This window comes from Melozone crissalis, unplaced genomic scaffold, assembly GCF_028551555.1.
Source record: "Melozone crissalis strain CALT ecotype California unplaced genomic scaffold, PUWL_Pcris_2 ptg000045l_1, whole genome shotgun sequence".
Classification (NCBI taxonomy): domain Eukaryota; kingdom Metazoa; phylum Chordata; class Aves; order Passeriformes; family Passerellidae; genus Melozone; species Melozone crissalis.
In genome coordinates, this window is record NW_026535823.1 from 29,890,260 (window position 1) to 29,905,638 (window position 15,379).

At 41.5% G+C, this 15,379-nt stretch overlaps 1 protein-coding gene across 14 annotated transcripts in view; it reads left to right on the forward strand.

Moving 5' to 3' along the window:
- Positions 1-15,379, forward strand: part of FGGY (FGGY carbohydrate kinase domain containing) — a 282,290-nt gene that overhangs the window by 252,833 nt on the left and 14,078 nt on the right. For 13 of the 14 annotated variants that reach the window (XM_054286331.1, XM_054286332.1, XM_054286335.1 and 10 more), the window contains 2 exons: positions 616-736; positions 3,306-3,400. In XM_054286331.1, the coding sequence (XP_054142306.1) occupies positions 616-736; positions 3,306-3,400 (216 nt within the window). Of the gene's footprint in view, positions 1-615; positions 737-3,305; positions 3,401-15,379 lie in introns of those variants that run through there. The other variant, XM_054286345.1, reaches the window with a different exon arrangement.

The window sequence follows — 15,379 nt, forward strand, 5'->3', positions numbered from 1 at the left end:
TCTTGAATTGGACATTTTGTCAAATACGAGCTTCCAGTTTAACTTCCAAGGTATTATAAAGAGCTGGGAATTATTTTTGGTCAAATAGTTTGTCAAAGAAATGGAAAATACTCTTGCAAGAGGGAAATAGGGAGAAGGTTGACTTCAGTGAGGAGGGAAGCAAAGCTAACAAGAAAAATAATTTGTTTTTGTTTTGAAAATGGCAAGCATTTGCTTCTGCCGTTCTGATTTGAGTTTCTCAGAATGGAGACTGTAAATGAAAAGTTTAAAATATGCCTGCATTTGAGATGTTTCAATTAATCCAGCCATGAAGTGGAACACTTTATTTTGCATAGGGCAAAGGCCAAGAGAAATAGTTAAGCCAATGCAAAATTCTTCAGGTTTTCCTTTTTGCTGAAAAGACAGAAAACAGTTTTTTATTTGCTGTTCTCTTTTTGTTCTGCTTTGCTATTCGGCTTCAGAATTGAAACCTCTTTACTGAGCTGGATTTTCAGATGCTGTTGCACAAAGTAAAGAGAAGATTCTGGTGGCGATGCCTTTGCCATGCAGGTGTGCTTCTGTTCCTGGCTGCTCTCCTGTGCTCACCTGGTTCTGTTTTTTGCCCCCTTTTTGAAGTTAGGAACAAGACACATTTTGGAGGCGATGCAGGCTGCAGGACATGAGATCACCACGCTGTTCCTGTGTGGTGGGCTGAGCAAGAACCCCCTCTTTGTGCAGATGCATGCTGACATTACTGGTGAGCCTGGGGAAGGGCATGGAAAGGAGTGGAAATACTTTTTGTTTAAGTGTATAAGTACTTTGTCTTTGGAAAAATGAAGACTTTATATAGAGCTGTATTTTGCTGCATGGCCAAAAAAGTGTGCAATGAAATGTTCCTTCTGTTGGCTTCACCCTATTTGACTTGTGACACTTCCTGCTCATGCTGGCATTGCATCCATCCTATGGAACAATTCTTTCCTGAATTGCTTCCATGCCTGTGTCACTGACGTGGTTTAGGGGGAAACATCTGATTCCTTGCTCCTGCAAGGTGTTGCCCTTGGTTTTGTAGAATTCCTGGTGGAATTCTACGAAATTCACCCAGGGCCTTCCACCCACCTTCCACCTGGTGGGTGGAAGGCCCTGGGTGTGTGTTTCACTACAACACTCCATGGTGTTTCACTCCGTGGTGTTTTTGGTCTCCCTTCAGCCTGTGTGTGTTGGACATCTCTGCACACCTGCAAGTCAGTTGAATATACTTCAAAAAATGTGGAAAAAATAACAACATTTAGTGTAAAGGACTTCAGAGAAACATTGAGTGATGTGTGTTTTGGGTTTATTTCAAATTAAGATCAGTTAAACTGTCATAAATGAAGTTTAAGGCCCAAATTTGGGGCTTTTGGTGTGGAGATCTGACATCAAACATCAAACCACACTTTATAACCCTGATGGACAAGCAAAAAACATAATGCCTCTTGACCTTAAAATTCACTAAATATATTGTAGTCAAAGTGATGCTTTGTGAAAAATGGTGTTAAATCTGTATCTTTCCTTCAAAAACTCACATACTTCAGGTGAAATTCAGCTACATGTAGAGTTGGGCTGCTGGGTGGTGATGTGTAAAAGAAAAGATCTGTGAAAAGGTATTCTGATTAAAATGTAATCACAAGTTCTTTGACTGTAACTAATGGCCAAGTACAATTCAGTACAAAAAGGCCTTTTTGCAGTCTGGAGTTCTCCCCCATTTGTAAAATCAGTGACTGACAAGGGATGTCAGAGTTCATCTGACTGAAATGCTCTTGGTTATGTTGAACTCATTAGAGCCTATCAGATAAAATAACTAACATTCCAGGATCAATCCCCCATTCTTTCCTGAAAAGAAAAAAATCTGAATATATTATTGTTAGCACAAATGCCCATGACTCAGCCATGCAGACTTCCAATAGATAATTCCACAGGCCACTTAAAAAGTATCTTGATCTTTTTGTTTGCCTGGTAAGAATTCCGTATTCATTCTGACCGTGCGGGAAATGGGCAGTAAATTTTAGAGCACGCTGAAAATTGCTCACTGACGCCTGGCAAAGAGCCACAGAGCTCTGAGCTTGAGATTTGCTGCTCCAAGCTGACCCAAGTCCTGAGCTGTGCTTCAGCTGAGCTGCAGGAATGCTCAGGTGACAGGGCAAGCTTTGCATCAACTTATTGAAAGCCTGGTGTGAGGTGAATTTGCTTTTTCATATCAATAATTTTATTTCTCATTTTGCAGAGTGGGCATTTTGCCTTTTTTCTCTATGGAAGTTGTTTGTGGCTGATTTTAGGACTTCACCCAAATTTCAGCTCCTTCTAATCTTACAGCTGGCTCTCAGGAGCAGCATTTTTGGGGTATAATGTGGTAGAGACTGTTTTGAGCAGGAATCCCTGCTCCCACCCCTCTGTTTGCATCATCACTCACTGAATGACATTATCTCAGTACTGGAAATGCAGACACGTGCCAAATACTGCAGGAATATTAAATTTTTCAGCTTAGTGAGGATAAGCATCTGAAGTGCAGCTAGAGAAGTATTTAGATTTATGCTCTTTTCAGGGGAATTAAGAAAGCTAGTTTTTGTTTGTTTTTTTAGCCTTTTCCTGCTTTTCTTTACACTAGTGAAACAGATCTCAGAAAATTCTGCATAAACCAAGGGAAAGAGTGTTCTCGTCAGTACCCATGGGTGATGAAACACTAATATTTAATTCTACTTTAGAATATATATTGTTTGCTTGTTTTTCCAGTGTTTTAATTTTGTTTTCCAGTATCTTGCACAAATTGGAAGACAAAATTTCTTTTATTATTTCATACATAGCTTGAGAAAGTTTACTACTCATATTTTCATGTCTTCCAGCAAAACCAGGCTGGCTTGTTGACTGTATGTTCAAAACCAAACACAAACAGTCTTTTTTTGTTTGTTGCAAAAGAAACAAAAAGGAGACAGCCTTGTTTTCCCCTCCAGGTCAACTTTTAATGGGCACGTGGGTTTGGAGGGTGTGGGTAACAGGTTTATACCAAGCCCTTTGAATGAGATAAATAGCCAGTGTCAAAGATCTGGGGGGTTGATTTTTGTGTGCTTTATGTTCTGCATTAATATTTTGCTAAAATGATTTTATTCAAATGCTGCACTTTCCTTGGAGCCTGGAACCACAGAGCAGAGAGATTTACATTAATCTACAGCAGGATGTAGCTCTGAATGGGGTTTTGAATAATGGGTTTTGATTCCTTTTTTTTGTTTTAATTATTTGTGGAGCTGCTGGTGCTGCTGTGTTCTCTAACAGAGGCCTGGCTCTTCCCTCTGCAGGCAAACCTGTTGTGCTGTCCAAAGAAGTGGAGTCTGTTTTGGTGGGTGCTGCTATTCTTGGAGCTTGTGCTTCTGGGGATTTTGCATCTATCCAGGTATGCAGCACCTGATTTTATGTCATTTTTTTTCAGTTTTAATGCGTCTTACACCTTGATTCTGGCACCACACACACACCTAAATCCAAGTGGAAATGTCTGTCCCTTCTGCACAGGCAGACAAGATCCAGCATCACTTTCTCTCCACCCTCTGTCCAACTCCAGATATTATTTAGGTGTGTTGAGGATTCATTTGCCTTTGGACATGTGTAGGGACATGCATAGAAGCTGCTGTGTATGAAGTTAGCCCATGTAATATTACAGACAAAACAGGGAATTTGGCAAGGCTCTGATCCTGCAGGAAGGTCACACTTTCATCTCAGTTACATTTATCCTACTTTCCTTCCTTCATATTGAGGAATGTTAAACATAAGAAGCAACATAGCGTTATTTATGCAGTAAAAAATAACACATCTTAGCTCTTGTCCTGCCCCCAGTGAATGCAGAGTTAATAATCAGGATGGAACTGCATGTCCATTCATGTTATTTCAGTCCATTAACAGCTGAAAAAGTAGCAGAGAGGCTTTTATTTTTAGTGGATCAGTCAAAGCATGGCTTAGCTGCATTTATTCAAACAACAGTGGCATCAGAAACCCAAAGAAGGGTCTGACTGTCCCAAATCATGCCTGTTTTCCAATCCCAAAGAAGGGTCTGACTGTCCCAAATCATGCCTGCTTTCCAATCCCAAAGAAGGGTCTGACTGTCCCAAATCATGCCTGTTTTCCCACCTGGCAATCCCATAAGCCATGTCTTCTCTTCATGCTGCACAAGGACACTGAAGAGCAAAATGCAGTTGGACAAAATGATTTATCAGGATGGTCCCTAATACATTTGTTGCATTTTGCTTTATAACATCAGGGACAGATATTGGTAGATGAAATTTTGCACAAAAGCTTATCTGGAGATATTTTGTGAATAGGGAGGTCAGCTCCTTGACCTGATTAAATTGGTGCAGTTCCACTGGAATCAATAAACAGCTCAGCATAAGCTGAGGAGCTGGGCTGTGCTTGGCACTTCTCCAAGTGGGAATATTCTACAGTGCTGGGTAGGTTAGCACAAAGAGCAGTTTCCTTTCATAAGAATGTTTCCATTAAAATTAATCACATTGCAGCAACTACACAGTGCAACACGTATATCTGTGTGTAATAATTTTAGTGCTTGTAAGGAGGCCTTATTTTGATAAATGTAATTTCAGTAGCAATTTTTGGTGACAGGACTTCAATTCTTACTCTTCTGTTAATCTTCTGCCTTCAAACACATTTCATTCCAAGTCTAGGATGTTTTTCACTACTCTACAATAACTGAGCATCTCAAAACTGATTTTATTATGTCTGTTTTTATCAGCATTGGAAAAAGCTAATGCTGTGAAGTTTTCTGTGTTGTGTTTTATATAATTTTTGTGTATCCACTTACCTTTAGTTTTTAACCCTGCCCTTAAATATAAAAATATTTCAGAAGAATATCCAGTAATGTCAGAACAGATATAAATATTTTTAAAATCATTTAGCTACATGGGATCACAAAGGAGAAATTGAATACATTTATTTTAGGGTCAGGGAAGTGCAAATGTGTATCTACCATTGCAGTTCAATAACCTCTCTGACATTTATTTTTGTAACACATCTTCCAAAACAACGCCTTCTTAGAGGTGCTGCAAGCATTCAGCATCTTTGTAGATTTTGCAAATACAGGTTATTACCTCTCCTCTAATAGATGGTTTGTGCTTAATTACTGTGCTTTGCAAAGCTCTTTGTTTTCTCAGTGTAATAGCAAAGGAGAGAGCTGTGGGTTTTTTACAATAACCTCTCTCCTTATGTCTATGGTTTTTTGAAGGGGATTTTTTACTGTATTTTTCCCAGTCACTGGTCACATTTCTCAGAACAATTTTTGGACATTTCCACTCAATGTCAGAATCAAAATGTTTAAAAGCTCCCTGGTTTTTATGGGTTGGCTGTTCTCCACTTTCTAAAACAAGCAGTTTTAGGTCAGCTTGGACGTAGTGCCCAAATCTGGATCCCTCCAAATCACTTCTGTCAATCTTAGTCCAGCTTTACCTCTGACTGCTGCCCACCAGGGATGCTGAATTGGATGGAATGTGCATCCTGTAGGAATTTGGGGCATGGGGCAGCCAGGTCAGAGCAGCTGCCTCACTCAGAATCTGGACACAAAGGCAAGGTTCTCAAAATCCCCCAGGACATCCTTTTCAGCAGAGGAAAGACAAGGTGGGTCACCTAGGGAAGAGTCAGCTCTGTGGTGACCCTATGGAGTAGTCAGAGTTAGGCTTTATTTACCTGCACAGGTCAGAAATGTGTTGGAATTGGGTGGGATTTCCTGGGGTAGCTCTGTGGCTGTGCTGGTTGCTGAACTCTCATCCTCCTGCACAGCCCTGGTGCTTGGTCCTGTGCTGCCCCATCACTGGGGTTTGCAGTGGGGAAGCAGCTGCTTCAGGGGATGGTTTTTCCAAGGACAAGCAGGCAGTCACCACACATGGCTGTTGATGCACCCACCCCACATGGGACAGCAGGAGCCTCTCCCTGACCTGTTTTGAGCAGTGGGGCATAGTGGCTGGAACACTAAAGAGCTTTTCCTTTATCCTTTGGTATTCCTAAATAAGTTTATTCTCACAAAGGAACATGCAGCAACATGGCTCCTGTCTGTTTTCCTTTCCCATACTGCAGCTCTTTGAACAATTCAGCATTTTGTTCTAATTCTTCATTTTCATGTGTTTTTCTTCATATTTCAAGTGATTTTTGCAAAGATTTTTGTGCTTTCTACTGACCACATCTCTATTGGCACCAAAATTCTCAATATACTGAGCCTTTACAGAGGAGCCTTGGAAATGAAGGTTAATGCAAAAGCTGTGACCAAACAGGTTAATTTGCAAGCTCCTAGTGTAGACTGAAAAGTTCAAGCCCCTTGAAGCTGCAATTTCATCTTTAGGTAATTCTATCAAGGGAAGATTTATAACCTCCATTTCTCAGGCCTGGTCACCATATGTTGTTGCTTCAAAGAATGTTGACTTCCCTGTTTTCCTCTTCATTTACTCTCCCTGCATTTTTCTCCTCTGTGGTAAAACAATTGGTCTATCCAAAAAGAAAAAAAAAACACACAGTGTGGTGAGTTCTTCCCCATTTCATCTCTTTGTTATTGAGTGTCTAGAAACTCCAGAAAGGAGAGAAAATCCTCTGAATTTCTTCTTGGTTTATCTTCTCATTTGCCCCTACAGATGCTGCACACTTTTTCTCTGAGTGGTTTTGTGGGAGCTCTAACCCTGCCTGGCTGGGCCCCAGCAGACAGTGCTGTGTAAAACAGCATGGCATAAAGATTTGTGAAATAGACTGTATTTTTGGGGTTTGGATTTTTGAAATACATGCTCTATTGAATGAAATAACCTTAATAATGCTGGTTTAGGTGGGTCAATTTATTGGTTCTAGCCATTCCTTTCATGCTGAGCAGCAGGATCCTGCTTTTCTATGGGATTGTTTCTATAGTAAAAATATAGTTTCCGGTTTAGCTAGCCAGCAATTCCTTCTCAGTAAAATGTTCAATAAATAAATGTCAAAGTTTCCAGTATATCCTCGTTACTCTGCCTCACTCGTACGTAATTGAAAATGGGAAGAAGGTGCTGTTTGATTTGGCAGTCATCCAGCTAATTTTTTTTTCTTTTTTTGATAGCCCACTCTTTGGGAACAGGATTATTGCCTTATAAAACCCTGCAGCCCACTGACTATTGCTTAATTGCGTATTAAAGCAATTAATAAAATTACCTGTATGGAACCAGATTACCAGATTTACTTTGGATATGCTGCATTCACGTGGGGCATTGTTACTGGCCAGCATGGGAGAGAAGAAACTGTGATTTTCTAGAGTGCATTTTGTTGGTAACTCTGTAATCAGCTTTCTGTGAATATTTTTGGTGTGAAACACTGAACTAGCATTTAGAATCTATGTGACTACAAGATTTTTCAGGTCTCAAATTAACTTTTAAGGGAGGTTTAGCCTTTCCTTTGTTGGGTTTGATTGTTAAGCAAGTTGATGGTATAGCCTGCAAAAAGATAGGGAAAAGCTTTTTTATAGTTTCTTTAAAGCAGGTCATAGGTGCATGAAAATGAGCTGGATTCTATAGGAAGAGGTGTTAGGTAATTATCTCATGTGGATTAGCTGAATTGTTTAGCAGCTGAGCAGGTGAAGAATGCCCTGGGTCCAGTCTGCATCCCTGGAAGGAGCCCCAGGAGCCTTGGGGCTCGTGGTCTCCTGGCTCAGAGTCTGTGGACTCTATGGTGGGAGTTGAAGTTAAGGTGGTGCAGGGAAATAATTCACTCACAACCCTGTACCCACAGAGCCTGGAAGAATTTTGTTTGCACTGCTGAGTTCTGTTTCATTTGATGGACATCTCCTCTCAGTTAGCTCAGGATGACGTTGGGTGGTAGAACACAGAGGGAAAAATCAAATAACAAACCCCACAGATAGCACAAGTTTTATAAAGATCAGCCAGGAAGAACATAGGACACACAGAGTGTTTGCCTTGTAACAATTAAAGTGTTACAGACAGTCATGAATGTAAAGAAGTTCCTGAGTACAATTAGTCCACAGCCTTGGTAATGGACCAACTGGCAATGGGGAAGAGACATTTTCATAAGAACTCCCATAAATAGTACTGGGACATATTCAACTTTTGTGCTGACAGAACTGGAGGGGGTTAGGCCATTTCCATTTCTGGATCGGGCTGTTTCTGGTGTAATTTTGTCCCATTTATTTCAGTGGACATGCTGCAGTTGATGATGTGATCCTCTATTCCTCTTCCAAAGCATCACCTGTCAGGCCACGGATTGAAATTCATGCAAGCGTCCTGTGATTTCCATATTTTCAAAAGCAAGGGCTGAGTGGAAGATCAGGGAAGGGATAAGTTTTTCCTTAGAGATGGTAATAACTTGGGAAATCAAAAGAGGAAATAAAAGTACTTCTCCCTGTTGAGTTCAGGAATGCTGCCTTCCCTCATCTCATTAAAAATTTAAAGCACTCTTGTTTTTGAGCAGGGTGAATTAGTAATTAAGTGCTATAATCAACTTGTGTAAACATAATATTGAAGGAGAACAGCAAATTAATCATTTCTTTGGCTTGCCTTACCTAATTAATGCACCTTTTAGCAAAGGCCTTCCTGCCATCTTGGTTTTTTCCTCCCGTTCCCTTAATCAGAGGATTTTGGAAAGGCAGAAGAAGGAGATGGTTTTTCTTAGGCACCATGATGTACACAAGGAGTGTGTTAAGGGACTGTGACCTTGCCTTCCTTTTCTTCAAGAACTCCAAATCTGCTCATGTAGAGTATGAGCCCAAGGTTTAGTGGAGACCATCCTCAGGCACAAAGTAAAAAGCTCCTGCTCTCCTAGGTAGGCATTGGTTGGTTCTCTAAGAGACTTTGAGAACCAAACTATTTTATGTAAAATGGTCAATGCCTTGGAGAATATTTACATCTAACCAAGCCTGGGCTCAGGGCAGCAACTTGGCAGTAGAATTCCATCCCTTTACCTCTTTCCTTGGTGTTTTGACACTGAAATATGACTTTCCCTAGTTGAGAGTGGTTTTCTTCTCCTTGTGTTATAAAGTTAGATTCAATATGGCATGCATGAAACCACCAAGATACTGGCAATGCCTCTGGCTTTTGTATAGAGTCAGCTGCCTCCTTACCAGAAATCTTGAGAGAAATATAGATGAGCGAGAGAAATGAAAAGGCAGTGATTTAATGGCCACTGTCCAGTTCCTTGTGGCCTGGTGTTTATGGTACAAAGAGTGCCTTTTTAGTTAGCATATTTTGGCCTTACTGTCAGAAGTCTTTGCAGTGAGAGTAAAAAGCAGATGAATCACTACTACTCTTTTGCCCTAAGGATGATCCTTCTGTATTAAAGCTGAGGAATATAAATGCTGGTTTGTCTCTGCCAAGCACAGAATGAGCTTTCAATCAGTTTGAGAGTGTGACTTTTTTCACTTTCCAAGCCACAACAAGTATGTAGAAACCTTTCTACTTTCTTTCAGCTGACTCCAGTGGACAGCATTTCCATGTGGCTGGAGTTCCTCTCTTGGTGGGAGTTAAATCACGCACACAAACACCACCATGTAGAGATCACACAGCTGAGATGTGGCTGTAGCTGCTCGCACGATGCTTTCACAAAAGTGCTTAGAAAAGTACCCTCTGCCTTGTTGCTGTTTACTGACATGTGATACTGGTTGACATCTGTTGCCCTTCTCATTTGAGGTCTGTTTGCTTTACTAACTTTAACATTTCCACATTGCTGTGCTGCTGAAGTGCAGATACACAAATCTCCTTGCAGTCCCCAAGGTCCTTTTATGAGAAGCAGAGCTGCCATCATTTGATATCATCCTGCTGGCTGCCTTTTATACTGGAGTGGAGAGAAATAATTCTGCTGAGAAACATTCTGCTGTGAAATGTTCTTTGGGGAGTGCAATGTCTAGTGCTATATGTTGTCATACATTTGATGTATTATCAGATCAGTACATGCTGTGCAGTGGTGTTTAGTTCATTGTCACAGGATGATTTGTGTTTGCTTTATATCACTTGAAATTATTACAGGTAAAAACTTGTCTAAGCAAATGTCAAAGTTTGTCATAGCAGGTCACATAGCTGCTGCAGTGACAGATGATCTTAGTCCACAATCCTTATGCAGCATTCCCGATTAATGTAAATCAGTGTTGCTGTGGGATTGCAGAGGAGTGACACCAGTTTACTCCAGTACCCCAGTCCAGTCAAGCACTGGGGGGCATCATCTGACTTTCAAGTAGGCAAGAAGCTCAGCTGGAGGCGGGCAGGACTGGCCATGTGCTGAAGTGCTTTACTGGATCAGAGCCCAAAGAGGAATCTGACACAGTGCACTGGGAGATGACACATCTCGAGATGGTAAAGGCGATTAGAGCTCTTGCAGTTGGTTTGTGTTATTGCTCCTTCAGGAACAAGCTGTGGATGCTACAGGTAATGGGACACAAAGGCTGTGTCTTCTGTTAAGTGCTGTCCTTTTTGTGGAAGCTCAGCATGCTGCGTTTGAAATGTCAGGCAGTACACAAATGTTCAGATTTGGAATTTCTCAGTAACTCTTTAATGACAGGGAAAGGCAGCTGCAGTGAGTCTGTGTGATATATCTGCTATAACAGAACTGCCCATTTACAGGAGCTGAGTGTTTGGCACAGCTCTTCTAACACTGGAGGCAGCAACCTCAGCAGTCCAGTACTTAGGGATGTGGCCTTGTTGCTGCTCTGAAAGCAGAAACAAGCATGAAATACCACACTAATGAAATAAACCATGGCCTTTCATTTGGGCACTGGTGGAAGGAGATGGGGCACCATGTGTCAGGAGATCAATGTGACTTCCCTGTTTATTAATTCTGGCTGAGACTGGTGATAAAGATTTTATTACCTATTTTTCACATTTATGAGAATGGACTGAAAAGGTAATGAAGACCTCTTGGAGGAAAGCATGACAAAAGAAATCTATTTAATCTGTCTTTATGCTGATAGTGTAGCTGGCTTTGCACAGTGGCACAGCTCCACTGACTTCTCCCAAGTTCTGGTTCTTTCACACCCTGAATTACTGTGTTAGAAACAATCACATGTATGTGAATATAACCTCCTCTGTCTGTAGGATTAACACTTACATTGTCATGTCTTTCAGCTTTTTAAAAGCTCACATCAGCTGATGCTGGCAAAGAATAAGATGTAGTGTTTTGTTAATCTGCACAAGTTGAGACTCTTTTTAAACCAGTGGTGTTTTTCTCATCTGTCAGTAAGCCCAGGACCTGGCAAGCACGAGAAAAAATGCTGCCTGGAATAGTGCAGCTTCTGCTGCTGCATATTTTTGTAACAAACCATGAAATGACCACAGTGGAGTTTGTGAAAGGAGATGTACAATTAGTTGATTTTTTTTTTTCAAGAAGAATAAGATTAAGATCAGCTTGTAGAAGTTTAATAATATCACAACTTTACAGTTTTTTCAGCTTGCTGACCCTGTCTTCTCTTGAGGAAAACCATAAATATGAGGAAACCATAAATGTGTCTTTGTAGTAGATAGATACTTTCTTAAAAGTGTACTGTGATCCTTCCCCTTTCTATTTTAGGGACCGATTTTATCCGTGTGCTCAGAGATACAGCTGAAGTCATTTGGACCTTGGTCTCCCCTTCTGTCCAGGCCATTTAAGCAGGGAAAAGTGTGATAGCAATATTTTATAGGAAGGATGAGGACAAAGGAGGGTGCCATGGATCTTTTGTAACTGTCAGTAGCCAAAAAGGTCCCTCTCAGAGCCTGTCTTGCTTAAATGATGTTTGGGGTGTCAGACAAGTTAAAGTCTCTCTGCCCTCACCTCTTCAGTAGCTGAGCAGAACAACCTTCAAGTTAGGCACTGGAGAATTGGAAACTCAATCTGGCTACATTGTGAGATTAATTTTCCATCTGGGATTTGCACTCTTGCTATGTCAGCACAGGGATCAGACTGTTCCGTGGCCAAGCACGAGCATGTGGAGTCACAGCACTGTCTGAAATGCTTGAATATCTTTCACACTGGAGTTTGTGAAGGACATTATGATCACTTAGTTGTGGGATTTGGTGCCACTAGTTCAGACCCCTAGGACATACTTTTGCTACCCTATATTTGAAAAAGTTTTATGTTTTACATATGCTGTTATCCTTGCTCCTAAGGTTCCTAGAGGGGTTTGTTTCTTAACATTTTCTCTCTCTGTATAGTTTAACAAGACTGTTTACTATCTCAGAGTGTCCAATGCATTTTATTGTGGTTAACAGTAAAGACATTTTTCTTTATTCCCCTTCATATAATCACGGATCTGAAATGGTGAAGGAGAGATCCCATAATGTCTATTAGAAGGCAGCTGCTTTTTTAAGGTGTTGTCTTTCCTCAGAATTGGAATCCAGTTCTCATTCTCTTTTCTTTGTTCAATCATATGTTCTTGTTTCCTTGGTTTCTTTGATTAAAGCATATAACAACCATTCCCACCCCTTTCCTTCTTGTTTTGATACAACTTTTTACATGTCCTGTGCTTAAATTTTCTGTGGCACACTTTGAAGTTGGGCAATGGGATATAGAGAATCCAAATAAAATTCCTTTGTGGCTCTGTTTTGTTTTTACTGGGACACGTGTCCACGTAATGAGAAGCAAGACCATAATTGTCACTCTTGAGGGAAATAAAGGCAGAAAGGCTGACCACCAAGTGGGCATGGAAAAGCCTGACTTGCAGATTTTTGCACAAAGTTATTTCTCCAGATGAGGCTTGAAAAACACTGAAAGAGCACAAACAGGGAGAGCTGCTGTGCCCATTTCTTGCTGTGCCTTATAAGTGCACAGCAAAAGCGAGTTGGGTTGTTGTCTTAGGAATGATTTATGGGGCATGTTCTCAATGTGTAGCATTCCTGGGAGCTGCATTCCTCTGAGCATCACTAACCCTCGGTACAGAAATACCTCCTGACCCATGCAGGGTCTGTTTGTGAGAGTACCTGCTGTCAGCTGCTGTTTGCCACGCAGCTTCCAGAGAGTCCTTTGCCAGGTAGAGGTTTTAGGGAGGAGTGTGGGAGCTCTGGGGGGAGCACAGTTTTTGGGCAAGGAACAGAGAAAAGTGTTGTGGCAATGGACTCCTCACTAATGAGGGATGGTTAGATCTGACCATGTCACTTCTTTGGGAGCTTGGGAAGCACAGGAGACCCCTTGAGGGAGAACTCTCTGGAAAATAAACCAACTTCTAATCAATAGTTTTTCCTTTGAAGAGTCTCTGCATGACAGGCATATGTGGGAGGGCTGTACCATTGTCCATCCCAACATCTCCTTCCCAAAACCATGGGGTGGATGATGATAACACTTCACCTTTGAAAGGTGCCTTCATTGCCCAGCCCTGTAGCACAAACACTTTGGATATATTCAGCAAAATACTGCTGAGCCTTGTAGCCTGTAGACTCCTTTTGCTTTCAAAATGTCTGGTAAGACCTAATTTTTTCCTAATTTTCCCAGACTGGTGGTTTTCTATATGTTGTTGTGAAATCACCCATTTCCGTTAACTTTAAATAGTTTAGGTATTGGATGCTGTATCTTTAGACCAGACTGAGGGAAGCAGCTCATGTGTCTTCCAGCAGATAAATGAGATGTGTGTTAGGCTCTAGGTTGGGAGCTGGCACTTAGCTGAGGTGTGGGAGGTGAGTAATGGCCCTAAAGATGCTAAGCTGTGTGAAGCCCTTCTGATAAATGGGGCCTTTTTGTGATGAGCTCTCCTCACGTTCCTGGACTGGCTGGCATAAAAGCTTTGAGCATACAAGCACATTACTCATTATTTACTGGTTGTGGTTGCAAGGTCATTTAATTCTGCAATAGTCCCATCTAAGGGATGATTCTTGCATTGCATGAAACGGAGACTGAGCAAGATTCATTTTTAAAATTTGCTTTGTATAACTTTGCCCCTGTAGATATTCAGCACATTTGCCATAAGACACAAAATGCCAAATGTGTGGCTTTTTGGACATGTTCCTTCCACTCATCCCAGAGGAGAATCGGGCATGGAAAGAGAATTAAAGATAGGAATGGGGCTTTTCTCTTTCAGCACTAAATCCCCAATAGCCACCATCTCCTCCTCTCTGCTCCCACTCTGATGTTGTTTATTCTTTCATCTTGTACTTTTTGCATCTGGTTTGTGCCTCTCTTTTGTTTAGTAACTTCCACTTTATCTTTACCCACCTCTTGGTTTTCTCTCTTCTCCTTTCCTCTTTCCTCCCAACTCTTTCCACATCTCATTCCCTTACCCCTGTCCTCACATAATGAAAAGCAAAGAGTCAGGGATGGTTTGTGGCTCAGTCACTGCTGATCCCTCACCTCAGGACCCCTCTGAAGGCTTGCAGGACTTCAGCAAAGCCTTGTGGCAATGCCCTCTGTTTTATGGGCACAGCATATGAACAGAGACTGGGCTGTGCCAGTCTTCTTGGACTGGAAGAGGGGAGATTTATGATGGCACTGATCACAGTGCTAAAATAAACTGTCCTCCCTCAGCCAGAGGAATAGGAGTTTGTAAATGCCAGCATTTTATACACAAACTGAAGGACGGGGCTGAGGGAGCCAGCTGCCCAGGTTGGCTGCTCAGAGTCTGAACATGGCAAGGCTTTAAAAGCAGAGAGCCAGAAGAAGTCATTTATATTAAAACAAACTCTGTCATGAGTCATTTGACTTCTTTTTCTCTTACACACATAGTTTATGTCCCAGGCCTTCTAAGGCCCGGGTAACATCTGATACTCTTTAGGCTGAGCTGGCTTTAGTAGGAGTGGGATCCTGCTTCCACTTACACTGTACCACTTAGAACTCTATTTAATTTGAGTCTTGTGTTTACAGGCTGTAACTGTTACTTATTTGTCATTTTTATGGTAATAAAAAGATTGTTTGTCTGTGATTCAGTCTTTGCTGTGCTGTTGAATAGGTCTGCGTCCCTCAGCAGAGGAAAAGAGGGACTTTTCGTTTCACCTCATTCATTTTTCTCATGCAGCTCCAGTCAGGTCAGCAGGCAAGAGGGAGTGCAGGTCCTTCCCTTCCCTCCCAACCACAGTCTCAGGCTATTGATGTCAGCAGAGCATCACTCCACATTTTTCACACCATTTGCAATGACGTGAATGTGATTTTTCTTCCCTTCTCCTGCAAAAGAGCCAACACCAAAGTGTACCCTGTCTGCAAAATACAGCTTTGGCTCTTTGACCATTTTTCTTTTTTTTTCATTCTCTCCTTTGTCTCATCCCTTCTGATCCCAGGTTTTGTTTAAACATTTTTGCCAGGTGCAAAAAATAGTTAACAGCAGGTAGGAGATGTGAAAGGTGTATGAGTTCTTCAAGTCTTGTTCCCTGCTTATGCCAAGGCCCATAGTGATCTGAAAGGGGAGAACGAAACACAAACAAAGGGCAGGAAAGCTTTGTCCTACTCCAAAGTTTACAGGGAAGGCTTC